The sequence below is a fragment of the Electrophorus electricus genome, chromosome 14 (genome assembly GCF_013358815.1).
Source record: "Electrophorus electricus isolate fEleEle1 chromosome 14, fEleEle1.pri, whole genome shotgun sequence".
Lineage (NCBI taxonomy): Eukaryota > Metazoa > Chordata > Actinopteri > Gymnotiformes > Gymnotidae > Electrophorus > Electrophorus electricus.
In genome coordinates, this window is record NC_049548.1 from 11,122,576 (window position 1) to 11,150,486 (window position 27,911).

The 27,911-nt window shown below is 37.7% G+C and overlaps 1 protein-coding gene across 1 annotated transcript in view; it reads left to right on the plus strand.

Moving 5' to 3' along the window:
- The window catches only part of LOC113589032 (calcium-activated potassium channel subunit alpha-1-like), an 85,202-nt gene extending 59,114 nt beyond the window's left edge, over positions 1-26,088 (plus strand). Inside the window, 25 exon segments of the mRNA XM_027028479.2 lie at positions 957-1,067; positions 1,448-1,553; positions 2,049-2,131; positions 2,285-2,354; positions 3,227-3,382; positions 3,795-3,904; positions 3,994-4,062; positions 4,430-4,516; positions 6,216-6,292; positions 6,954-6,962; positions 7,705-7,878; positions 10,344-10,376; positions 13,913-14,000; positions 14,545-14,641; positions 15,224-15,448; positions 15,811-16,003; positions 16,211-16,321; positions 18,185-18,268; positions 18,783-18,913; positions 19,081-19,275; positions 20,901-21,019; positions 22,008-22,217; positions 25,149-25,177; positions 25,900-25,931; positions 25,933-26,088. Coding sequence (XP_026884280.2) covers positions 957-1,067; positions 1,448-1,553; positions 2,049-2,131; positions 2,285-2,354; positions 3,227-3,382; positions 3,795-3,904; positions 3,994-4,062; positions 4,430-4,516; positions 6,216-6,292; positions 6,954-6,962; positions 7,705-7,878; positions 10,344-10,376; positions 13,913-14,000; positions 14,545-14,641; positions 15,224-15,448; positions 15,811-16,003; positions 16,211-16,321; positions 18,185-18,268; positions 18,783-18,913; positions 19,081-19,275; positions 20,901-21,019; positions 22,008-22,217; positions 25,149-25,177; positions 25,900-25,931; positions 25,933-26,061 — 2,728 coding nt within the window. The 3' untranslated portion in view covers positions 26,062-26,088.
- The last annotated feature ends 1,823 nt before the right edge of the window (positions 26,089-27,911 follow it).

Below are 27,911 nucleotides of genomic sequence, written 5' to 3' on the forward strand. Positions count from 1 at the left end.
TGTTGGCAAAGGAGGGATGAGCATTTTCTTCATTGATGGTGGTTGTTTAGCCGCAATTGCTTTGCAAAGCTCCTGAAGCTGCTTACTACTTGCACTTGACAGATCAAGAGCATGCACGTGCATGAGCAGTGATTGACGCACCATGACACTCCCCCTGGATCTGATTGGTTGTTTTGATTTGGGCACATTGGATTCTTGAAAATGGTTTTAGGAGGACTAAGTGGAACCAGAAGAGCCTGAATTTTTTACAGATGATCTGTCACATGTTATGCTAAATAAATCCTGTAATGGATATCCAGCATGGCACATAGCATAAATTTTGTATGACATAATCAACATACAACCTATAACATACACACTGTAGTATATTTAATAAGACTGCAGTGCCAGTAAATAATGCCTATATTATCTACAGAGTTTCCTTAATGTGACTGTCTGTGAGAGTAGAAGAGTGAAATCTCAAGGCAGCATGTTCACACCATGTCATATATACTGTAGTGGAAATTGTCTCAGCTGATTTTACAGCCCAGCAAATGTTCATAAAGGCAGTTTTAAAGGAGCTGTAAGCCATTTTTAACACCATAAAATAGTAAACAATATTTATGAATATTTCACATGAGATGAAGAATCATATTGCTTTGTAGCCCCTGAATAATCCTATTTATGCTTCATAGAATGGGTCCCCCCACATGAAGACAGCCATGTTTAAAACAGATTTAGTATAGAATTGCTGATACATCCAGGCCATTAGGTGTATAATGGCCATTTCATAATGTTTAGAAGAATCACTAGAAAAATTATTTTCAGAGAGATTACCAGAAAAGTGGCCAATGTGTCACTGGAGTAATTGAACTTTAATGACTCGTGTTGCTGTCTACTTTTAAATGTTTTTGAAAACAAGAGGGTGCTGTTTACAACAGTTTGCCATCTGATTGTTCATTAATTTTGTCTCCCAGGCATATTGTGGTGTGTGGCAACATTACTCTGGAAAGTGTCTCCAACTTCCTGAAAGACTTCCTACACGAGGACAGGGATGATGTTAATGTAGAAATAGTTTTTCTTCATAAGTAAGTACTGTACAGAAGTGTAAAAGATAATCACTGGAACTTTGAAAAATGGAAGAATTCGTTGGCTACAATGGCTACAATTTGATAACACTTTCTATGACAGCAAGATGTTCTATGTTGTAAATTGTAAGATTGTAAGCGATATAAATACTAAGCCTGTCCAACATAAAACAGCATACCCAATTTACAAAAAAATAAAAACTAATAAAATCCTACCAGCAGAGATTTGTTCTTGTGTTATTACAGAGGTTAGAAGAAGAAAATAACTAGATTTTGTCATTGCTGTGGCTGCTGTGACCTAAGGTGCATTACTGAAATCAGACACATCTGTATTCTTTTGTGTCCCCATTTGCAGTACTCTGTTGTTTTGTCCGTTACAGTATTGAACCTAATCTTGAGCTGGAAGCCTTATTCAAACGCCACTTCACTCAGGTGGTGTTCTTCCAGGGTTCCGTCCTAAATCCATACGATCTTGCTCGAGTCAAGGTATGGAAGTGTGCTTCTTACAGGATATATTTTACTGTTGCTTGGGTGTTAGAAACTGAAAATGCTTTAAGGTTCTATAGACATTTTTGCATGTTTTAAGGTTTATTTCTCCAAGCAAAACCTATAACCTGACGCTTATAAAGTAATAGAAGCTATTATAAAATAAATTATTAGAAGAGAATAGAAACTATTTTTTCCTAATTCACTGTCTCTGTTCCCAGTTCATTAGTAAGTCTCTGTGCATTTGACAGTACTGCCAGTTTGTGCCTCCCAGGTTCATTGTGTACTGTAGATTTGCTCAAGGCTTTTGTGTGATTAGGGCAGACATGTAGGCTCTCTGATTTGACACACAGCCATTTAGCCACGTAGCAGACTAAGGGAAAGAGCAACTCATTCAGCTATTCCAGTAAAAAACACCCACAGTTACAGGCAGCATGTGGCTCAACTGCGACCAAACATTAAAACTTCATATCTCTCTGTTGCGTACTGTTGTAGATTGAACTAGCAGATGCCTGTTTGATTATAGCGAATAAATACTCTTCAGACCCTGATGCAGAGGATGCATCCAATATCATGAGGTAAGAGATGCTAACCAATTTTAAATAATGTAGATTTGAATTGGTATTTGGGTGTCTCATATGTCTATTAGCAGAACAAAATCTCCAAGAAAGAGATGCTGGCCAACATCTTGTGTAACTTTTACTACTGATTTTACATGTGTATTTTTCTAGAGTGATATCCATCAAGAACTACCATTCAAAGATACGCATTATCACCCAGATGCTGCAGTATCACAATAAGGTGAGAATGTCACATTACAAGGGCTCTCAGTATCCAAAGATTATCTTAATCTAAAACATCTTTTCAGACAGCACTAACCATTGATATATTGATAAATATACTGTTGGAGAAGGGTTGGTTTTGTGGATTTAAACATATCAATGTAAATGTATTTCCACATTGTCCAATATAAGGCTTTATTTGTGTCTAGAAAATATATCCAGTGTACAGCTTTCTGATTGTTACAGTTAGAGCTTTTAACTCATCTGTTTGCCATGCAGTTTGTTTTAGTCACCTTTTGGCCTTCAGCTTTGCTCCGGCCTGCAGTTGGCTGGGTATTTTAGGTGGCAAGCCATTCTCAACCCATAAGTGACCTTTTCATGTATAAAAATGCGTGATCAGAAACTGATCAGTGATGAGTGGGATAGAGGATATCTGGTAAACTGTGCAAGACCACAGAGTCTGTAACTCTAGACCAACACAATGCACCTGTAAGATGGGTGATAGTATATAGGTTTATATACACAGGCTATAATTAAACCCAGTGCTTGTGCATGTAAAAGCGTGACTTCTAGGTGAGGAGCCAGTAACAGTGTCAATACATGAATAGGACCTGAAGTTTGTGTGTGTGTGTGTGTGTGTGTGTGTGTGTTGTGTGTGCATGTACACACACATTGGTAGGAGCTGAAGTTTGCTTGTGTGTACGTGTGCATGTGTATATGTATGAGTCAATGGATAAGAGTTTATGCATGTGCATGTTTATGAGCATGTGTGTTAATAGAAGCTGAGGGCTCCTGTGTGTGGACATGGTCATACATGTTTGTATGCATGTAGCATGTGTGTGTGCTCATGTATGTGTGTAGCCAGTGCTAAGTGAATTTCTGGTTCACCAGGCTCACCTACTGAACATCCCCAGCTGGAACTGGAGGGAGGGTGATGATGCGATCTGCCTGGCTGAGCTGAAGCTGGGCTTCATTGCCCAGAGCTGCATGGCCCAGGGCCTCTCTACCATGCTGGCCAACCTCTTCTCCATGAGGTCCTCCATTCAGGTATGTCCTCCTGCTTTAGACCTGGTGCTTTCAAAACTTTTTTCTCATCTAAGGCTTGATTAGAAAAGCCTGTGCAGTTGATTGAGTCCCGTGTTAAATTAAAAATTGAAGCAGTCAAAGGCAAGCATGTAAAATGGACCGATGTGCAATTCTTAAAGTTGCTGTAGTCATGTAGGTATGATGGATTGTATAGATCTACCACTGATGAGGCTTGAATGTTTGTAGTGTCGATTGTTTTACCACCTTTAAACACTCGAAGAATGTACTGTGTAGCTGAACTATCTGCAGCAGGGTGTTCTGATTTAGGGAAATATAAATCAGTTGGGACTCTATCATCACAAGCTCAATATTATATGATTTGATACTTAAACTCAATATTACATGACTTGAATATAAACTCTGCTCTTTGGAGATTGAAGAGGATATATGGCAGAAGTATTATCTGGAAGGAGTATCCCAAGAAATGTACACAGATTACTTGTCTAGTGCCTTTGTGGGTTTATCATTCCCTGAGGTTTGTGAGTAAGTATTCTGTTCTGTTCTGTTATATAAAACATCACTTCTGGACATCACTTTCTCTTTAGAAATGCTCATTGTTTTTTTCCTTGCAGGCTGTGCTTTGTGAAACTAAATCTCTTGCTGATAGCCATTGAGTTCAAGTCTGATCAGAGAAATGTCAAGTGAGTGAACTTGTTCTTTTTGAATGTGCGTATTCAGTGATTTTAGCCTAGTTATGTGATGAATAGTACGTTTGCTTTGAACTTGATCATGCCATGCTGTGAAATCAGCTACAATGTGTGTGATTTGCTAAATTCTCTTGAAATATTTACTGTGAAATGAAGGGATCTAGAAAAGCTCTCCCTACCCACTACGCTGATCCTCTAAGATGATCCTGGGGAATTTCACACATGCAAGACAAAACCTAATCCATTCATGGTTGCTTTCTCAAGCTCATATGTTAGTGAAATATCACACATGCAAGACAAAACCTAATGGTTGGTTTCTCTGAACTAGTATTTGTGTTTGTGTGGTGTATTTGTGTTGCAGTATGATGATTAATCCAGGAAAACATGTGAAGTTGCAAGATAAAACACTGGGAATCTTCATCGCCGGTGATGCCAAAGAAGTAAAGAGGTAAAGAAAGAGAAATGGTAAATGGTACCAATGGCATTTTAAAGGGGAACTTCACCTTTTAAAGCACATCTAAACATGCATAGGCTGATGTCTAGGCACTTAAGATAATCATTATATAAATTGCTCAAATAATTAGTGAAAAGGAATAAAAAATATTCAGTTTCAGCATCTGTATTAAACACACTGTACACATAATCTGATGCAAATAGTTGATAGACACAAATGTTCTTAGTAATGACTTACTTTTTCATGAAAGGAATTTTGAGTTTGTTGAATTTGTTGATCATTGCAAAGAAAACACTGCAAGTAAAAGTACATCTTATTTAAAGACATAACACTAAGGCTTTTACTGTTTTGTGTCTTTAAAAATCTTTTGAGGAAATTGATTCTGACTAGTCAATTGGCATACTGAGTCATTCATCAGATTATAATATAAATTGCTGAAAAAAAAATTGCAACTGTACACACTGGCATAAAAGCTATCTGAGGTGACTAGAAATCATATGTGATTATGTAGAAAAAGGTAAACTTCCCCTTTAAATAAATGTTAAAAAGAATTTTACCCTAAAACTTTAAAATTTGCTTTAAATATATTTCTCAAGATTAGAGAGTGAAAGGCTCATATTCAAGATCAGTTTGCCTAAAGAAACATTTGTAGTTACCTACAGAGACATCAGTGATTGAAACAGCATAAGAAAAACAGCTCTTATGTGCCTTTCTCAACACAAGAATTCTAAGCTTTCTAATGGGAACAATGCTCTAAGCAAAAATCAAATTTGCCAATTTAATGAACGTCAAGACCACAGAAGAGTGACAGGGCTGCTACCTATGTCCTACACTGTTTAACACAGACATTAATAAACTGGCTAAATAAATCATCAGTGTAATAAAAGACCTGGCATCACTATAGATGACACCACCATTAAATGCCTACTCTATGTGGATGATCACAAGGCAAGATTAGACATTAGCAGCCTATTTGACCACAATTAAAGACAAACTAAGTAAAATGCTGGCAATGTAGACTCAGTGAGCACACATTGGCCATTGAGATTGCCCATAATAGGTAGACCTGGCTTCACAGAGAGGACAAGCTGTGCTCCCACTGCCACCTGGAAGGGGTGGAGACAGAGCTGCAGTTCCTACCCAAGTGTCCCAAATATGAAATAGAAACCCATTCTCATTTGAAGTATCTCCCCTGCATTTCTAGAAAAACTGTCCTGTCATGGAGAGAGGTGTCGGCTAATTATGCAAGTGGCAAGATTTGTGGCATCTTGTCTAATGAACAATGAGTAATTTTTAAGTTGGTCAATATTTTCGATTAATAATTGTTAATTATTTTCTAAATTATGTACTGTCCTTTGTGCTTTTCCTCTTTATTTTGCCTTTTTGTTTATGGTAATTTACTTTGTCAGTAATTTAACTTTTAAGATTTTTGCGAATAAAGCGTAATTGAATTGAGGGAGACAGAGAGAGACTGGTAGAAAGATAAAGAGACAAAAGAGAGAGACAAGCAGAGAGGGGGAGACACTGGGAGAGAGACAAGGAGAGAGATACAGAATGAGGCTGTACCTGAAGCATACGTCCTAAAACGCTACAACTCATCAAATATTCAGCATTACAGGAGGCTCAATATCTCTACACATTACTACACATCACTGTTTTAAATCACACCATGCTGTTATTTTCCTCTTCTTAGGGCCTCAGTGTACTGTAAGGCTTGCCATGATGACATCTCAGACCCCAAACTGATCAAGAAGTGTGGATGCAAGCAAAGTAAGTTCTCAGAAACAGTGCCTGTTATAACAAGAGCACATCTGTCACCATAATTTGTGGTAAAAGCCCTGCATGAGATGTGATTTTAAATCCCCCCTCACTGAAATCAGGCTGTACAGATTCAGAGATCTTGGCATGCTGCCTTTTCTGTTTTTTTGGTACTTTTTGTCCTGCGTTGCCCTCTGCACCACTGGAACCTTTCCATGGCTTTCCACTGCACCAGTGGGACCTTTCCAAACGTAGATGAACATTTAGGAAATGGCTTCCTCATGCAGCTCAAAACCATGTGGGTTGCCTGTTCTGTATTTACTCACATAGTGGCTGAATAGATATGTCCTGATATCAGAGGTGTTACAGTTCTCATTTCCCTTTAGGGAGTTTGTATAAAAGCTGTGCTTTCTGCATGGTAATGCATACATGTGTAATTAAATTTATGTCTTGTTTTGTTGTTGTGGTTTTTTTTTTGGCGGGGTCGGGTTGCTGTGGGGTAATTTGGTTTAGTGATATCTCTGTTTGGGGCTTTTTTCTTTTAACAAATTTTAAAGGAATTTTAAGGTCTTTTTAAGGAATTCTGTAAAAGTATTAATTTATTAACACTTGATATGTTCCTCCTTTTCTGCTGCCATGGGAGCAACTTGATCTTTACATTGATTTCCATTAGTGACGTATTGTGAGTAAACTCTGGTTCTGTCTGTAGTGTGAACCAGATTGATACTAGACATTGCATGTTTCAGTATAATTACTGCATTTTCGTGCACCCTATACACTCATGGGCCTTTCCATGATAACAGAAAACATACCTGAGTTGTAAATCCCTTTTTCAATTATATTTTGACACTCAAAAACACAGTAAAATTAATCCCATGTTATTAAGTCTGAATCACTACAATTTTTAATAAAGCCCTTTACGTTCAGTCTTACTGCAAGGGTTTCTTCTAAACCACCCACTAGAGGGCAACCATATTCACTTATTGATGGTGACCATACTCCTGAACCTCACAAACCAACAGCAGATAAATCTGTGGCACTGCTGTCATGCATGTTCTGTTTTACATGTGCATGATGCATTAAGGCTTAAAAACTTGTGCAAACCTAAGTAGGAGAGAGAAAGTCACCCAAAAAGCGATGATGTTTGTCTTTGACTATTAAACACGTCGTTACATTTCTCTTGCTGCATTGCACCAAGTTCCATGTTGCCCTACACCAGTCTGAAGAATAAAACATGACTTTACTCTCATTAATGTATCACTGTTCTAATAGTAACACTAAACAAAACTTGCATACTGTCACTCTTGGAACTCTTCAATCATTCTGAAGGTGTGCCTCAGGGCCTACTAGACCCCTCTATAGATTGTCCTGCTGTGCTATTAACTTGCTACTCTCCTTTTCCACTCCTTCACTCTCAACTCCAGCCAAGAAGGCCAGCATTCGCCGGGTGCGCCTGACGGGCTGTTTAGATTGCAGCGAAGGGGAGCAAGGCTGTTCATGTATCTCCCGCAGTGTCTGTAGAAGTGCAGAGATGCCACCCCATGCATTTCCCCTCTCTCCTACCTCTCTTAGTGATAACTTGGCAACTTTGCGTTCCTGTAAGTCTTCCGCCGTCTCCTGCTTCACCTGCTGCTCCTGTGCAGTGTACATGACGTTGTGGTTGTTGCAGCTGTTGTTCTGACACATTTGTACTTCTTGGCGTCCTGTATGTGCCATGGGCTTTGGGTTACTTCTGCATGTTGTAACTATGTTCTGGGTGAGACAGGCATTCAGATGATGACACATTAATGTCACTAACACTAATCTTGTTTTCATTTTAGGGATTAACACAAATAATGACATTCAAATGTGGTGCTGAAATTAAACAAGGTTTCACTATTACCAAGAAAAATCTTTCCTATGTTATATAATAGAATAATATTCTTCTGTTTTGTGATCTTTCATGGCCTGACCTGTGTCATATAATTATCACCAGAACTCTTGTGTATTTGAAGTGATCAAATTGCTGGAATTTGTCACATAATTATATTCATGCTTCCTATATGGTGGGTTGCACATATGTAGTAATTACATGCAGGTCACAAGTCCTGACTGAATGGTTATTTACCTTAATGCTCTTTGCTGCCAAGAACAGATGAAGATGCCAGTTTTTGAGTGGGTGTTGGTATGTGACACGTGTTTTTTCGTGTTTTTTTTTTTTTATTAAAACATGGGTCAGACACAAACACAGGAAAGAATAATCACTATTACTGTTACTCCAAGGTATCCATCTTTTTCTGACATCTGGGCATGAGAACTGCGTTCCCTCAAACAGTACTGAATTACATGCTATCTGGAAAAAGTCAGTATTCTCTCTGACATCCTTCTTATTGCTTCAGAGGTGGGTACTTAACACAGATTTGTCATTATGCATGTGTCCTCCCTACTTAGAGGTACATTAGCTGACTAATAAACCACATTCTGTGAAAATATGTTGATGCTGTCACATCTTTCCAAAGTTAGACTTTACCTTAAAAATAATTTATTAGATTCAGCCTCAGGGATGTTTCCTAGAATAAGGTTTAAATTGGCTCAATGATCAGCTTTTCTCATTTGAAACAGAACTGCCAGACTCTTGGGAAATTAAGGAGTGAGAATTGCTACATTGTTCAATAATGTATTGAGTGATGTAAAGTACTGCCACATCCTAATTTTCAAAGTTTTGCTAAACTGCTCACACACCAATGCTTTTTGACCTGTACTTGTAGTCAATTCTACAGTGTTAGCCTATATCTTTTTATTAATAACTGAAAAGCTTTGTTTAAAAACTGTAGTTTTTTCAAAGCTATATTTTCATTTATAATTTATTCAAAGGCCTTGGTAACCTCTACAACTGTTTTGTTTTTTAACACACAAATCCATGCTTCCTTCGAAAATACACATTAGATAATACATATTAGTGTGAGCTTCATATTACTTTTATGCTCTGTTACGCAGAAACCTTGTTAGACTAGAGCCGTACATGGCTCTGAATGAATCCTGCCATTGTGGCTTTAGCAATGCTCATAACCCCCATCTAAATGGTTTGAGAGGTGATATTGCCACAGTATATGACAAAGAAAGATGTGTTCTCAAAAATCAAGGTTCACTCTTTTTAATTACTTATTCTATTGTGACTGACTCATCTTGAGCCATGAAAATGACAGCTGTTTGTTAATTACCATATCCCCCCCCCCCCCCAATCCCGTAACCCTCCCAGACTTTTATCAGGTATAGTACTATTAATAAATGGACAAGGCAATAATCATTGGTGATTTCAGTATTCACTTCAAAATATGAAATAAAAATATACATTTTTTTAAAAAAGAACTTTCAATCGATTCTTGATTCTGTGGATTTCACTGTACAGCAGGTTTGGTGGCTGTATCTTCAGATTTGACAGTGGGATGAAAAGTGATTTGTTCGTGTATATGAAGGTTTCTAGAAGGTTTGGTGGTTCTAGCTATAAAACTAGAAGAAATAGTATTCTAATTTTTTTCCAGTTGATTAATGATAATAATATTTAGAAGATGAGATTAAAAAACCCAGCAAGTTGGCTTTGTTAACCAAAGTTGGGTTAATTGTTAACATGGCAAATTTCTGCAATGTGATTGCTTCGAACACCCAGGATTTGCAGTGATAAATCAAATAATAGGTCAGGTCATAAAAGGTCATAATTTTCACAGGTTACAAAAAAGTTCCTGTATATTATATATCACTTTCTTAAGCAAAAACAAACAAAAAAAACAACAACAATGTTAGCTAGTGTTCTATTGTTCTGTCCTTGTGGTCTCATTTTCATGGTTTTCTCAATATCTCATTTTGATTAACAGTGGCTGCCTGGGTTCTCATGAATTTGTCCATAACCATTAGGCACTTTTAAGGACAGGTCTTCTGCTGGGGACTTTAAAGGGTCTAAACTGGGCTGTAATCTGATTTTTGTCATGTCTGTGACTTGCTTATTTGTTCCAGTGTAATCATTTGTTCATCAGTTCATTAACAACACATTACACTTGACAACATTTTTTGTTTGTCTTTTTTGCAGCTAAAAGTAACTATAATGGATATGTCAAATCCAGTAAGTTATTTTTCCCTCTGTTTACTCTGTAGTTATTTATGTGTTATTACCCTTCAGCCCACAAGCTTCCACCTAGTGGAACTTGGCCCAGTTTTCCATTGGCCTTTTTCTGGTTCTCTTCACTTGAAAAAGCTAAATTATTTTTATTAACAAAATAAACTTCATACCATCTTTGAATGTGATTCCATTGTTTGTCTATTCAAGAGTGTATTGGAAGTGAATCTAATTCATTTTAGATTTCTAAAGTAATATATAGCTAATATATCTCTTGCCTATTATGTTTTTTTATTTATTTTTCTACATTTTTCTTGTTAGATTTATGTTGTGGTGTAGTAAACAGTAAAAAAAAAAATCTAAAAAGGACAATACTACAGATGGAGCATGTGGGGCCAGATGTGAATGCTCTGTTGGTGTCTGAAGAGTCCACTAGGTGAACAGTATTAATTTCATGAAATGTGAATTCCATCAAAGATCTGTGTGATATGGGCTTGGTGGTGACTTATGTTTTGCCGGTTATATTAAAGTTGCAAGTCTGACTGACCTTGGACTATGTGTCAGGACATACGATGCGAATTTCCAATCAAGCTAAACATTGATTTTCAGATCATCTTCCAGCTATTCTGGGCATTACCTTTCAAACAAGGGTATGTAGGAATTGTAGGACTGAAACACAAGAAATAGAAAAGATAGAAGCTGATATGTCCTCACTTATTTCTTCCCCCAGCCCACAAAATATACCCTAATGGTGGATAATGGTAGGGAGGGGGCCTTGTCTACTCATGCAACAGGTAGACAGTCCTTTGTTAAAGATTTGGAGGCAAGCTTTGTGTACTTAGACATTTACCTAGAGTCTCAGTACATCTTAGCTTGGCATTAGTTTGTGTATGCTGTTTCTACCTACTGTGGTTATTTGTTCTAGGTTGTGATTACGAATTTATTTGCTGCCATATTACTGACAATCATGCAACTGGTGTTAACTCTCCTTTGCGTAACATTGTTTATCTCTCCAACCTCTTGCCTCCTTATTGTATTGGGATGAGTGGTTCTGAGAGTTGTTGGCCTGAATATGGTTAGCAGTAGGGATCTCGGCCTTCCAGATAAAGTAGGCAGCTTCATTATGAAGTGCAAGTACTTGAAAACTTTCATCCTTCTTATGAAAAAAGAATAAGAAATATAATTGTATATTTAACACAGTTAATTATTACAGGTAAATAAAGCACTGAATAGCACCAGCATTCTAATGCTTATACATTAACACTACACAAGTAATGCAGGAAAGGGATTTATTCTAAATCCTACTTTTAATGTATTAAACAATTAATTAGAATGAATCTGAATAATACTTATAGTTATGTGGTTATATTTTTATTTATTTAGTTTTTTAAACTTAATCATTTACTGTCTATGGATTGCTGTATCTTAAACACCATCACCAGGTAAATGTTTGTACTTGCTCTTCCCCTGTAGACAGTGTTCTGACACTTTAGCGCGACCTGGTGGCAATATTGGAATTAATTTTAAGATTATAAACTGTAGTGTTGGTATGCCACAGATGTAATAGAAACCAAGTAACTATTCTTCAGACTCTTTTGGTTTGTGGACAACTTTGCACACGCATGGCATTCTCTAAGATAGTTTCATGAAGTAGCCCCTTTTTCCAACAGTCTGGAAGAAGTTCCACCATATTCTGAGCACTTACTGGCAGAGTAGCTAAAGCTAAAAAAAAAGAAAAGAAAAACAACTTTTGGAAACGACCTTTATATATATATATATATATATATATATATATATATATATATATATATATATATATATATATATATATATAAAATATTAAGTTTAAATTTAAAAAGTTAAAATTATAATTTTTATATTTTAAAAATGTTTTAAGATTTTGAAAAACACATGTAGTCAGGTATATACAAATGTTTAACTGGTACTGTCTGTCAGATATGACATATAGATATGTCATAGCTGCACTGTTGTGAACACTATCCATGATGTAATTTTTCAGGTACTCATAATTTATGAGAAAATAATAGTTTTTAATGTTGCTGAAAGTGCATTTAAGATGTTGTTAACTGTGTGGATTGGCGTGATCAATTCACAGTGTTCAGAGTACTGATCAGGGCATATCAACAGGGTGTCTGAAGGCACCCCCAAGTCAAATTTAAGACTTTTAATAACTATTTTACATGTAATGTAAGACTAGATTTGCTGTGAGGATATACAAAAACAAAAGCATTTTGAATAACTTAAATATTATATTGTAAACATGGTCATTGAGGAATAGATACTTTCATGTTAATATTGAAGGTTCATTTTAAAGCGAGGCATAAGAACACTGAATAAACCAAGATAACAAGAAAGTGACCCAAAATCTGACACAAAAAAAAAAATAGGTCGCCAAATTAGGCAGACTTTGGGCCAATTTTGTTGGCAATGAATACAGATAGAAGCAAAAATATTTAGTTAGCTGTAAATCTCAACCATGTAACTGATAATTTCTTATGGTAGGTTAGCTTGCTAGTGGTAGTATATCTAACTAGTGAACCATATTACTTCATTGTAATGTTCAAATGTAGCTAGCTATCTATATAAAACTAGAGCTAACAAGCTAATTTCTGAGAGGATTTCAAGCATATTCACAAAATATGTAGGTAGCTACACAGTTATAAATGGAGTGAAACATGTTGAGATGCATAGCATCAGATGAAACAACCTGACTAGATTTCCTTGTCGAGGTCCAACACAGCTTGCTAGCCACCCGGGCCTGGTTTTGGTAACATTTGTTAGTTAGCTGACTAGCTACTGCCATTTGTCAGTGTATAATCAAAAAAGATTGAACAGGACCAAAAAAAATGTTATTTGATAGATGATCTATCCAATGATCTTTCCTCATCTACATGAACATAATCAGTGTTACAAGTTATTCATAGGAGTAACTAGCTAGACTGCTTACAAACTAAACTCTAATCTGTATGTCAGCTGTGCGAAAATGATGACGCTGACAATATATCCAAATTTCTAAAATGTCAGTTTTCCAAGGAAGAAATATTAATAAGTTACAGAAATAAACTGTTTTTAATATGTCTTCGCTACTTAAGTACACTTCTCTGATGATGATACTCACTGTTTCAGACCTTTCTTCTTTGGCTGCAGTGAAGCAAGTGAGAATTCCCCTGAAAACATGGAAACAAACTTGCACCATAAACCTCTTAACCAATTACGTCCATGTGTGTGCGTGTGCATGTGTATTTCAGTGAAATACACAAGGTTTCCAGAGACACAGGATGTTTTGGACAGAGGTCCTTCCTTTATCAGCTACCTAAAAAGTTGCTTTGGAAGTATTAGCAATTCTAACAATTTATCTGCTAATTTGTATTAGAAAAAGCAGATATTTAATGGTGACATTCATAAGATCGTGACAGCCCACAATTCCATGGGGTTCTAAAGTTCCTTGTTCTCGCTGTGCAGGTCATAGAAGCAGGTTAGTGTAGTGACTTTAGGCCAAACTGATGCCTGTGACTTCCCAGGTGAGGCAGAGTCTCCTCTGTCATCTAAGAAAAAACAGCAGAATGAAGGATTGAGGGATTCAATCAACTCTTCTCCACAAAACACAAGGTAACACTGTGTGTGCGCGCGCGTGCCTGCTTGCCTGAGTGTTTGGGTGTGGGTGTAGCTGTGTGCGCACACACCTATTGTCATCACTTTGCATCCCTGCAGGCAGTACACCTAAGTTTATGGACTCTGACCAGTGAAAGAGCTGCTGCTGAATTATAGAATGCATTTATGGAATGAATGGGAAACATTTGTGTCCTTCTCACAAAAGGAGATGAATTCAAGATTTCACTCAGCAAAGTAGAAATAAATAGCACAAAGAAAGAGACACTGAAGGTGATTAGGAGCGCGAGATCAGAACAGAGAGAAAAAGAGAGAAACTGTGTGTACGTGCATGCATATGCATGTTTGCATGTGGCCTAACAGCATAATATATAATGTCTTTCCTAGCAGAATCCCTACAACTGGGATTAAACCAACTGAAAAGAAGGAAATACATTTGCACCTCTTCCACTGGTGGTAGAGGTGGTGTGCTTCCCCCACCACCATCACAATAATTTAACTTTTTCTCCCTTTCTTCATGACATGAACCACTGCTGGTCCCCAGACACCTGGTGGAGATGATGGACGACAGCGTGAAGCGGTACGACTCCACAGGAATGTTCCACTGGTGCCCCTACAAAGATATAGAGAAGGTTGTACTGGTGAGTACTGCTGTAATCTAATGCACAGAGAAGTCATACTCATCGATACTGGTGTATACTATTGCTTATCTCTAATAAAGCATGGCTAAAACAGCTGTTTCAGATCTAGCTAACAGCTGTTTTAGTTAGAACTAAAAAAGCTCATAGTGAACTGCTGTTTCAGTTTTAGCTTACGGCTGTTTTTGTTATAGCCAGTAGAGCAGTTTTAGTTATGGCCAACAGAACTGTTTTGGTTATAGTAACTGCTGTTTCTTTTATACCTAACAGAACTGTTTCTCATAGCTAACAGTACTGTTTTACTCATAGCTAACAGAGCTATTTAAGATGTGGCTAACAGAGCTGCTTTAGTTGTAACTAATTAATTGAGCTATTTTAGTTATGCGTAATAGAGCTGTTTTAGTTGTTGCTAAAAAGCTGTTTTGGTTACGGCTAACGGATGATTTTAGTCATAGTTAATGGCTTTTTAACAGCTGTTTTAGTCATAGCTAACACAACAGTTTTAGTAAAAACAAATAGAGCTAGGTTAGTCATGGCTAACAGCTGTTTGTGGTGGCTAACGATGCTAATTTCTCTTTCCCTCAGACCCGCAGCGAAGCCTCAATGACAGTTCTAAGCGGCCATGTGGTGGTGTGCATCTTTGGTGATATGAAGTCAGCTCTGGTGGGCCTGAGGAACCTGGTGATGCCTCTCAGAGCCAGTAACTTCCACTATCATGAGCTGAAGCCTATCGTCTTTGTGGGCTCACTGGACTATCTAAAGAGGGAGTGGGATACACTCAGCAACTTCCCCAAAGTCTCCATCTTACCCGTGAGTCCACGCCAACTGAGAGCATTGGATTCGATCTGAAGTGCCTTAGCTGTATTAACATTTGGGAGTTATGAGCAGACTAGTATCTTTCTGAATAAAGTCCTTCCTGTGCCATGTCAGTCTACTACTTCAGTTTAAAATAAAAGGTTTAGTTGCATTTACACCGTACCTCACATTATTACAAAGATCAATGCTACAATTGAGTTATTACAAATGGTAATAACTGAACTGACTTATGACAGAAGTTAAATTATTATTTAATTATAGCTGAATTAAATTATTTCAAAGATCAGCAGTGAAATTATAAAAGTGCTTACCTTGTATCAGTGTTTGACTTTGACTTTGTTTATGTGTATGTGAAGGGCTCTCCTCTAAGCAGAGCGAATCTGAGGGCTGTCAACATCAACCTGTGTGACATGTGTGTCATCATCTCAGCCAATCAGAATACTGTAGATGATACGTCAATGCAGGATAAGGAGTGCATCCTGGCCTCACTCAACATCAAATCCATGCAGTTTGATGACACCATAGGTCTTCTGCAGGCGAACTCCCATGGTACTGACACCCGCCCAATACACCCCCCTGTCCCCCAGACACAGGCACAGACACAAATACACATACTCACACATGCACACTTAAGAACCAGTGCATGCACTCATGCACTATATCTACAAATATGTGCACAAAAAGCCCTACTCTGACCTAGAGGTTTGACAGTTCTGTGTGATATTGTGGGGTGTGGGTGTGTGTGTGTGTGTGCAGGCTTCATTCCTCCAGGTGTGGACCGCTCTTCTGCTGAGAACAGCCCCGTGCATGGCCTGATGAGACAGGCAGTTACTATGGAAGGCAACATCCCCATCATCACAGAGCTCGGTGCAATACACACCCACACAATAAACACAGAAACACACAAACACAACACACTACAGCTCACACATACTAAAGTACAATACATAATCTAAAGATAAAGGAATAGTAAACACATGCAGTACATAGCCACTAGTATAGGGCTAAAAAAAATAAGGGAACAAAAAATCAAACCAACAATCAAAGTAGAAAAAGATTTATCACAGGCTGATCCAGATTGTGTGAAATTCATCATGGCAACTCATAATGTGACTCAGTAGTGTGTATGGCCCACAAGTGCCTGTATGCACTCCTATCAACATCTGGGCATTTTCCTGATGAGATGGCAGATGCTGTCCTGGGGACCTGACAATGACATTAATGCCTTCATGATTCAGGAATTGCCTACTTTTGGCCACATGAGGCTGCACATTGTTCCACACCAGGAAGAATCCAGGGCTCACTGCACCAGCCCAAGGTCTGACAGTGGCTCTGAGGATTTCATCCTGGTACCTAATTGCAGTAAGGGTGTCGCTGGCTATCATAATGCCAAACCTGTCATGCTGGATGATGTTGCAAGCAGCATAAAGCTCACCACAGCATCTCCAGACTCTTTCATGTGTGCTACATGTGCTCATTGTGAACCTACTCTCATCTATGAAGACAACGGGATACCAGTGGTGGACCTACCAATTCTGGTGTACTCTGGTGAATGCCAATCAAGTAGCATAGTGCTGAGCTGTTAGCACAGGTCCCACTAGAGGAAATCCGAACCTCATCTCAAAGTTCACACACATGTATACACACACACACACACACACACACACACACACACACGTGCAGTGTGGGCAGTGGTAGCTCAGTGGTTAACGTACTTCACATGTGTTTGTAAGGTTGCTGGTTCAAGCGCCACCACTGCCAAGTTGCCACTGTTGGGCCCCTGAGCAAGGCCCTTAACCCTCAGTTGCTCAAGTTATACTCAATCATAATTGTAAGTCACTTTGCATTACATTTACCTGACGCTTTTATCCAAACATGCACACAAACACGCATAGAGAATGACAAAAATGCGTGTATTATACACATTCACATATACAGTTGTGGTCAAAAATGTACATAGACTCATCACAGAAATTAATGTTATGGCAACATTGGGCTTTCAATTACTTTGCTTTCAATGTTTGTTTTTTTATTTCTTTTGTGGGGCAGAATTAGTTTACTACATACATCATGGTAAATAAAAAATAATTTTGTGTGCAAATTTAAAATTTGAGGGTCAAAATTATACATACAAGGTGAACATAAATACAGTACACCTAATATTTCATTGAGTGTCACTTCACAAATTGCAAATTCACCTGATGCTCTTGTGCACTAAATTCTTGTGTTTCTTTTCTATTAAAGATCTATGTAGTACACTCATTCTGCCCCCCCCAAAAAACACACACATAGAAATTGACATAAACATACAAATAATTCACATAAACAAAAAAAGTAAAACTCATATTGTACAGAAACATAAAAACTGACATATAAACACATATATTGTAAATAACACAGACTGACAAGCACACATATTGCATACAAACATGCAAACTGACAAACATGGCTGTATTGTACACAAACATGCATATATTGTACACAGAAACACATAGACATATCTATTGAATACAAATACAGACTGATAAACATGCTTGTTGTACACAAACATAAACTGACAAACACATTGTACACAAATACACATGCAAACTGAAACAATGTACATGATCACTCATACAAATTGAAAAAACATACATATATTGCAAAAATTCGTACGAACAGACATTAGCTAAATCTTTCAGATATCTGACCACTGAGTTTCTGTTTTGTGTGTGTGTGTTTTGTCACTAGCTAAAGTAGACAGATTCCAAAACTCAGTGTGTGTGATACAGGATAGGAGCAATGGAACCTCAATCCCTATGATCACTGAACTTGGTAAGACACACCTGTGTGTGTTTGGGTGATATTGGTGATCATTTGAGTGTATGTGTATAGTGGTGTATTGTGTATATGTATTGTATGTATTGTGTAAATTAGTTTGTGTGTGTGTGTGTGTGTGTGTGTGTGTGTGTGTGTGTGCGTGTGTGTGTGTGCGTGTGTGTGTGTGTGTCAGACTTCCCTCACCTTTCTCCCTCCTTTATGTTCTGGTACCATATAGCCTGACTGATGTATCATTTGGCAGATCAAACTCTGAAATTAAGGTTACACAGATTTTTCAGCATCAGTGTCAATACCAAATATAAAGAAATGCATCAAAAATAAGTGTGTGTGTGTGTGATGTATGTTTATTTAGTAATAATGGGTAGCTATGACTACATTTGTGTTGTATATGTGTTTGTATTGTGTGTAAATTATTGTATGTGTGTTTGCATTTTGTGTGTGTGTGTGTGTGTGTGTGTGTGTGTGTGTGTGTGTGTGTGTGTGTGTGTGTGTGTGTGTTCGTTCATAGTGAATGATGGTAATGTGCAGTACCTGGACCAGGATGATGATGATGACCCCGACACTGAGCTGTACCTCACACAGCCCTTTGCTTGTGGGACAGCATTTGCTGTCAGTGTGCTCGACTCTTTAATGAGTGCTGTGAGTATTTACACACACACACACACACATACATACACACACACACACACACACGTACACAAACAAGAACACACACACACATGGGTGATGAAAAATTTTATTTTATCAGATGCTGTAAAAAGCTCATGTTCTGTCTCTCTCCCTTTCTGTTTCTCACTCTCTAACAGACATACTTCAATGATAACATTCTGACATTGATCCGGACGCTGGTCACAGGTGGATCCACCCCAGAACTGGAGGGTTTGTTGGCGGAGGAGAACACCCTACGTGGGGGCTACAGCACCCCTGAAACACTTGCCAAAAGGGACAGGTGCCATGTGACCCAGCTGGCCCTGTGTGAAGGGCCCTTTGCTGAACTCGGGGTGAGACAGAGCAATAGAAATGAGAAATAAGGAAAAAGAGAGAGAGAGAGAGAGAGAGAGAGAGAGTCAGCTGAAACCAACTTGGATACAAATCACTAATGAGCTTCAGGACAACTACATACTCTTCCAAACATAATTAGAACCAAAAAACCACTCCATCATTTATTTGAAATAATCCCCAAAATAATAAAGCAAGCTTCAATGCTATATAGCTATAATTTTACACTATAATATTAGTATATTTTCTGACTACAACCAAGGACAAAAAAGGAAAGCATTATCAATATACCAACACAGTGAGCACAGCCTGGTTATTGAACCTGGCCATTATAGGCAGAGTTGGCTGCTAGAGAGAACAGGCTGTACTCCCACTGCCAACTGGGAGTGGTAGACACAGAGGTGCAATTCCTAACTGAGTGTCTCAAAGTGCCTCATATTTGTGTGTCTCAATTATGAATGAACTAGAAACCCATTCTATATAAACAGCATCTGCCCTGAGTTTCTAGTTTGCAGTAATAAAGAAAAAACACCCTGTATCTTGGGAGAGAAAAATGGGCGGATTATACTGCTATACTTATAGCAGCAAGGTTCATAGTATCATGTCACAGCCTAAGGGGCTACGAGTAATTAATTTTTTTCTACAGTTGTTGAGTATTTTTGATTAATGACCGTTAATTATTTATTTTGTAGATAATGTACTTTCTTTTCTTTCCCTACCGACTTCTGCTTTCCCCTTTAATTTGCTTTGGCAATAATCTAACTTGTTACTTTCATGGCAATAAAACATTGTTGAAAATGAATTGAGAGACAGAGAGAGAGAGAGCAAGAGAGAGGAGAGAGGAGACAGTGACACGGAGAGAGAGAAACAGAGATGCAGAGAAAGAGAGACAGACCAGCAGAGGGAGGCAGAGAGGCCCTCAGCACAAAGCATCCAATCTAACCATCACACACTACCATGTAATCATTTCCCATCAGTTTAAACATTCTTTGACATTTCCTGCTGTAATTCCATTATGATGTTTCCTAAAAGACATGGTCTATGGAACACAACTCGGGTCACAGGGTCATCTACAGATAGATCTCCCATTGCACAAGAGTTTATAATACAGTTACAATCATGGACTTCATTCACAAAACAGCAGCTGGTGCATCAACTGACTGCACAGCAGCACTGTACCGAAGTACTGTTTTTGATTACTTTAGTCACCAGTACTGGTTTTGTTGTTGTCTAAAAAAAATAATCAAATTAGCTGGTTTGCATATCAGCAGCTCTTAAAGGTTACCTATGCATTTTGGATAATAAATAATAAATAGAGTACTGTGATGCTGATCAAATTGATAACTCAGTGAGAGCAGCTACTGAAGTTTGTACCTGGAGATATTGGGGACCAGAGCCTGATGCTTAGTGCACACAGCCTGATGTTTGGACTGTGTTAAATGCTTCCTGTCCTGGTGTTTCATAATGACTCCTGAAGTCAAAGGGCAAAGCAGAGTGATGTTTGAATGTATGTAAGAGTTTTACAAACGTGTGTTTGGTCTTAAAAATTGTACACAATTACTATTATATGTGTTTAGATTATATTATTATTATACATGGTTATACATGTTTGTTGTTTTATTTACAGGAAGGAGGTTTATATGGTGATTTATTTTGCAAGGCAATAAAAACTTACAACATGCTGTGTTTTGGAATATACCGACTACTGGACATGCCCCGGACCACTGAGACTGAGTGTACGAAGCGGTGAGTCACCTGCACATGCATGTCACATGTTTAAATATTACACACGTGTTGGTTAAGATCTTTGTCACATTTGCACATGTACTGCTCACGCAAGATCACTAGGTGCTGTTTCTTAAAAACATCACAGTGTTCAAATATATCACACTTTTCGCATCACAGTGTTCCCATCGCAGTGTTGACAACAGATTAACATCACTGTTTGCATCTTAGTAAACATATCATACATTTCACATCTGTATAATCACAACAAAGATCATTTAAATAGAAAATATACAAGAAAAGCTATAAAAGTTTAATTGAAATTTAAAAAGTGTATAACATTAAATAAATGCTAGGCGATGAGAGATAAAGATTAAAGTGCAGTGTTGTCTCTGAGAGGTAAAACTAGTGTTTTAAGATTGCTTAAAAGCTAGATCAAATAGATCAGTTTTCAGTACTGATTTAAAAATGTCTACAGTTCTGAGGTTCTGTGATGCATGGTTCCATCTAAAAGCAACATAGAATCTAAATGGTGCTTCTCTGTGCTGTTTACATCACAATATTGACACTACAGTGTTCATGTTGCAGAGTTTACTATTTGCATCACACTGCTTACATAATTGTCATCATAATGATTCTTACTTGAATTATGTATATTTTAATGATTTGAGGATTTAACTTTAATAATGAGTGTTATTGAATGTTTGTTACACTTTAATTATGATTCTTATTTGAATAATGATTATTACATGATTAACAATTCATATTTTCAGTGACTGTAATCATCATAATGAGGATTCTTATTTCCTCATTTTCCTATAATGCCCCAGGCGGGTAGGTAGGTGGGTGGGGTGGGTAGGGAGTTTACCGAACTATACCAGGTGCCTGGTGTATGTTCTTCTCACACACACACACACACACACACATGCACACACACACACAGAGACATATATTCCTCCATCTTTTATATCCATTATCATTCTGTCTCATTCTGTCTCCTGTGCCATAGGTTTGTAATCACCAACCCTCCATATGATTTGGAGCTGATACCTACAGACATGGTTTTCTGCCTAATGCAGTTTGACCCTACTGCGGGTCAGTCATGCACCACGCTGTCGCACTCCTCCCACTCCTCTTACAGCTCGAGCAAAAAGAACTCTGCAAGCACAGGCCCACGCAACGGCCGTCCAAAGAGCTGCGAGCCACGGGACAGGCAGAAGTATGTGTAATAAAAGCTCATGCTCACTGCACTCTCTCTTCTTGACTGTCTCTCTCTCTCTCTCTCTCTCTCTCTCTCTCTCTCTCTCTCTCTCTCACAAACACACACACACATACACACACACTCATATTCCCTTTTCCTCTCACACATTCTTGCTTTTTCCTCTGTCCCTTTCTCTGTCTTTCTTTCACTTTCCTTTTCTCTGTCCTTTCTCAATCTCTTTCTCTCTCTCTCTCTCTTTCTCTCTCTCTCTGTGCTTCCCTGGTTTGTCTGGCTTCCTGCTGCTGAATAGCAGAAAGAACCTCCTTCATGATCACATGATCTGATGTGAAAGTTTGTACAGTGCCATCCACATCATATGTGTCCTCTTGAAAGTGTCATCTTACCTATTCTTTTTGCCACAATGCAAGTTTGTCTATAACCACAGATGGTACATTTTTTCCTTCATTGATGTCTGTTTGAATTTCGGTGCAAAGCGAGATGAAACCATTTTGCACTGACACTGCACTTTGTGATCTCATCAATATGAAATTACTTTTGGGATTCTGTCTGTCCATTTCTTGATTAAATCAAGTTACTCTATTTTCCTATTCCTATGGATAATAGCCCTGTGTTTCTTCTGGCATGGGAAAAACACATTTTAAATCAACACCTCCACTCATGCCACTGTTTACCAGCCTACTGTGTAGATCTCCATTCAGCACTGAGGGCTTTGCTGTGGCAGAGGGCTCTAGCATCTCCCACACATGAAGAACACTGATGATGTTTCAGTACTTCTGTACACATCACTGCCTTCTCAGTGTGTGAGAACCTTAAGAATAATCCAAGCACAGACAACCTAGTTCATGGTCGCCTTGCCCGAGAAACAGGCAGTGCTATTGATTTCAGTTTCTATCATTACTTCCACTCTTCTGGAGCAATCAGTACTGCCTTCTACACTATGGCACTGTTTCTGAGGCCAGAACAATGTTTTTAATAAGACTGGTGATGTTTTGATTGATTGAATATGACTAACTTCAGCAGTCTGATGTATGTGTTTGTCATGCTGGAGCAGTTATGAGTTCATTCAGTCCATGCCATCGGGTTAGCTGCCACCATCAGCTGTTATCCAGGACTAAGGCTTCTGCATGCTCCTCATTGTCTTCAGATGGACCATTAACCTCAGTCTCAGTCTTAATCTCTTTCTCAATCTCAACCTTACTCTCAATCTTAGTGTCATACATTTGTTCCTTTGTTTCCTTTGCATACTTTACTCTGAACATATGATTAAATGCGCATGTTTATTTTTAACAGTTGCTGAACGAATATGGAGATGTTGCTATGGTTAGTAAGTGGACTTTCAGATATTTTCCTGTATCTTCTGCGAATTGAATTTTCTCTTGCACAAGAGGAAAATTTGCTCCTGTTCTCCTCTTGCCACTTCAAATATGATTTCAGTATTGTGAAGGTTATTAAAGATTAGCTGCCTTTTTGGGTGGTACTGTCAAAAAAAGCTCAAATATTAGAACTCAGAAATTGCAAGTAAAAGCATCTTGACTTCTTTACACAAGAATCTCACTGACAGAATAATCCTTTGTGCAACTGATTGCTAAGAAACATGCCAAGAAACATGTTTGCTTTCTTGCTGAATTATTTGCTCATATTCATGGATGTATCAGATTTCCTGGACCAAAGTTTCTAATTTCCTGGATGTTAAAAAATCATATATAGAAAACTTTCCAGATTTTATGCTGAAATATTTATACTCAATATCTTAAAAGCAAGCCTAATAAACCTTTTTTCTGGAATAAAGGAATGCTCGGCTCTTTGTTTTGCAACCTTTTCCACTTGTTGAAGACCACATATGATCATTGTGGGTCCTGTTTTTTCCTATAATATGCTTCTTCTTGCATCTTAACCAGTGAATAAGAAAACTCAACATATTTAATTTTGTGAAAACATGGGCTCTAATTTACCAACCTTAAAACAACATATGTCGACAGATTTGACATGAAATCCAGGTTCGAACGTGTGGAATTTCTTACCTATATATTGTTTGGTAGTAGGGTTTTTGTGTTCAGCTCTGATTTGTTGTAAATCACAACACTTTTTAAAAGTTACTACTTTGAGATTGTTTCTCTTTTAATTTTGACATTGTATTTTAGTGATTTACATTGAAAATGGTATATAATCAGTGTATAAATAGCACATTGAACAGTGTTTTTGTGCTTAAACTTGCTAAAGAACTGATTCTTTAATAGGTGGTTATATTTATTCATAATGTTCCAGTATCACCTTTATTACAATACTTAAAGACTTCCTTCTGAAACATTCACATCTCTTCTTCAACTTATCCAAAAACATTTAGGACATTAAGGCCTTAAACTAGGATCGCATGACTTTGACTTAATAATTTAGTCTTATGTGGTCTCACTAGGATAATTAAATTATTAGGATAGACTATGTAACACTATATACAAAGAACTTTATAATAATTTAAACAACAACAAAAAAACAACAACTCTGGACCCCAGAGAGTTAATGCTTTCTGTGTGATGGGAAAGCCTGAGTGTCCCCTCCACCCCCATCCTGGAATAACTATGTGCTCTGGAATACCCATGTGTTGAACATCTCAGTGTTTTCTCTGCTCTTAAACACCTAAACCATCTGCTCGGCTAATTACCAAGGCGCTGGTTACTGTAGAGTTAGGTCTGCTGGAGCAGGGAACACCACTGGTGTGTGCACTGCTGGGGCATTTCAGGACCAGTGCTGGAACAAACTGAGGACAAACCCTGAGCATCGGAAGCTTAGAAGCCACAACGTGTTGTGCAGCATGAATAGTTGTGCAATGTGAATATTGGAAAGAAAAGTTTCGAATCAGCATGAAATTATTTCTACGAGTGAACACACTGCTCTTAAAATCACACTAACATTTTGCCTTTTTCTCCAAAGTGCAACCAGGATGAGCAGAGAGGAAACAGGTATGATCACTCCCACGCATGAAAGTCCTGCTCTGCCCCAGTGTCTCCTAACACCAGTGGTTAGAAGTGGAAAACTGATAACCACAGCATGCAGTGCCAGCCAAACGTCATGATTCTGTTAACCCTTCGCTTTCTGCCCAAAACCAGTCACTTTTTGTTATTAGTGCTCACATCAAATACACAGCAGTGCATGTGGGTTTGAGTGCTTTTCCTGCTTTTGGATGTTATTTCTACTGTTATTTTAACATGGTTTGTTGTTGATGAGTTCATACTCCATGCATGTTTTTTTCTTTAGCTTAGTAACATGACTTGATGCTTTGATATACAGTCTTGCTTAAACAAAAGGTTGTTTTCAGGTGCGCTTGTGTGCTGGTATGAGGAGTTGCTTACAGAAATGCATTGGGAGTTTTGCTTTTGCTGTTTTCTTGTCTTGATATCTAAAATGTCTTCAAAAATTATCTCAAAGTAGCTCATGGCAAGGCAGATAATAAAAAAAAAACTTCAAAAAAATAACAAAATTCTGTAAAATTTCTGAATACCCAGAAAAGCAGCATGTGGCAGAAAGATTCTCAAAATAAGCATTTGAATGTTCCATTGTGATTCTGCAACAGAGTGAAGTTTATTTACAAACCAAAATAGCCATAGTTCAAAAATCCACTACATAAGCCTAATACACACTGCCCTTGGGCTTCTTTTTTCTCTACATTTTGCATCATTTGCAGAAAAGACTTGGTACACAGATGAAGCAGAGAATTGCCTCTCCAGAAAAACACCAGTCAGATCCACCAAACCAACACATCGCTCACACAAACAGTCTGGCCATGCAGTACAAGCCTACGACCACTCCTATCCTTCCAGTCAGAGAGACAGAAGAGGAGAATTGAGGACAAATCATGTGCATTGCTGACAAACACCAGATGCATCAGTCAGGCTACTTTGACTATTATTTCCCATACTGAACTGGATCATAGCAGTCAACTATATTTATATGCATTAACATTTCCATGTTTTATGTAGCTACATTTTTTTGGCTGCCCAGTAAGTATTACACTGGTATTTGAACATGGTTAATGTTACATTTTTATATATGAATATAGTCAAATGTAGATAAGTGCAGACAATCATAGCACTGCACTTCGCTAGAGGAGTTTGAGTTGTATGTGTAAACTATGGATAAGGGGCCAGAATGTCCTGATTTAAGAGAACAGAGATAAATGCAAAAACAGGTGAGAGGTGAAAGCTGGGAGATCTCAGCATGTGCAGATTTTGCTTCTTCTCAGCAAACTATCCAGTGTGCAAATGTGGCGCAAAGTAATCAGAGATCTTTGCCTTAAATACATTAGATAAGAATAAAATAGAAATAAACATTCCACTCAGAGGAATTAAAGTCAGTAACAATGCATGCTGGCTTAGATCTGTGATGTACTCCTTAATAGCATATAAACCATCTGTCTTATATGTAATAGATAAATTGACAGCAACAATAATCATAATTTTTCATTTTTAATTCCATTTATTTGCATTATAAATTTCTGATTCTAAATTAAGAGCTTTACATAAAAATAATTCCCCTTTAAAAGCCACAAGCCCCATCATGACTGAGCTGTCTTGGTCAGACTGGCATGAATTTGATGCCACGTATTGCAGAGTGGGCACTTGCAGGTCCTCGTTTGGTCAGAGCCTCCAGGTTGGCATGAGGGCAAGATGAGTTTGGATGTTCTTCATGCCTAACCTGGGTGGACTATAAGAAAATCATCTCATCTGTCCAGGAATTACTGACCATAATCACAGCTCAGTCATTGATGGCATAAATGTGGCTTGGCAGAGTTATTTTACAAAGATAGTGATACTTTCATATTAAATCTTTTTTTTTTTTTTTTTTTTTTTTTTTTTTTTACATCTTAAATTACATCTTACATCTTTAATTAATATGTTATTTATTTTGGTAATGAGGAAACAATTTAAATAAATATTGTGTGCAACTAAACATAAAAGGCAATAAAATAAACAAATTTGTTGTTAAAAAGCTAAAATAAGCTAACATATCTTATTATTCATATCATATTATTTAGCATACATGTGCTTTGTATAGCTTTAATCATAGGCCTCATTAAATTTATCATGAGTCTTTGCCTTCCTATGTCATTGATTACTCTGCAGTACTTTGCACCACTTCCATTACTTTCCAGTCAGTGTCAGTGTAGGCTGTCTGTTTGGCATTTCATCTTCGGTTACAGGGACATCTTAGCCTCTCTCATCCACAACACAAGCATGTTGCCATCAATGCAGAGACCAAACGAGGACCCCCACAACCCACTCCAGCGAGAAGTGGCATCTACTAAACACTCAGTTAACAGGTCAGCTGCTGTGATCATTCCATACAGCTACAGCATAGGTGCAAACTGGCTGAGAAAATCAGTATGGTTAAATATAATTTTACCTTGGCAGTACATGTAATTCTGGCAGTTTCCTGTTTTATTTTTTGTTTGTTTGTTTTTTTTTTTTTTTTTCCCCATGCATACATTTTAGGTTTATTGAAAGTATCTTTAAATCAGTCAACCACAGTCAAATAAATAATTAGTTTCATACATACCTAAATAAAATATTTTAACAGATGTATACAAATTTTATTCTACCCATTTTTTTGGTTGTTGCGTGAAAATACAGTATATTAAGACACTGTGTAATAGAGAGGCTTCTAAGCATTACACAATTATATTTGTTGTAAAGGTAG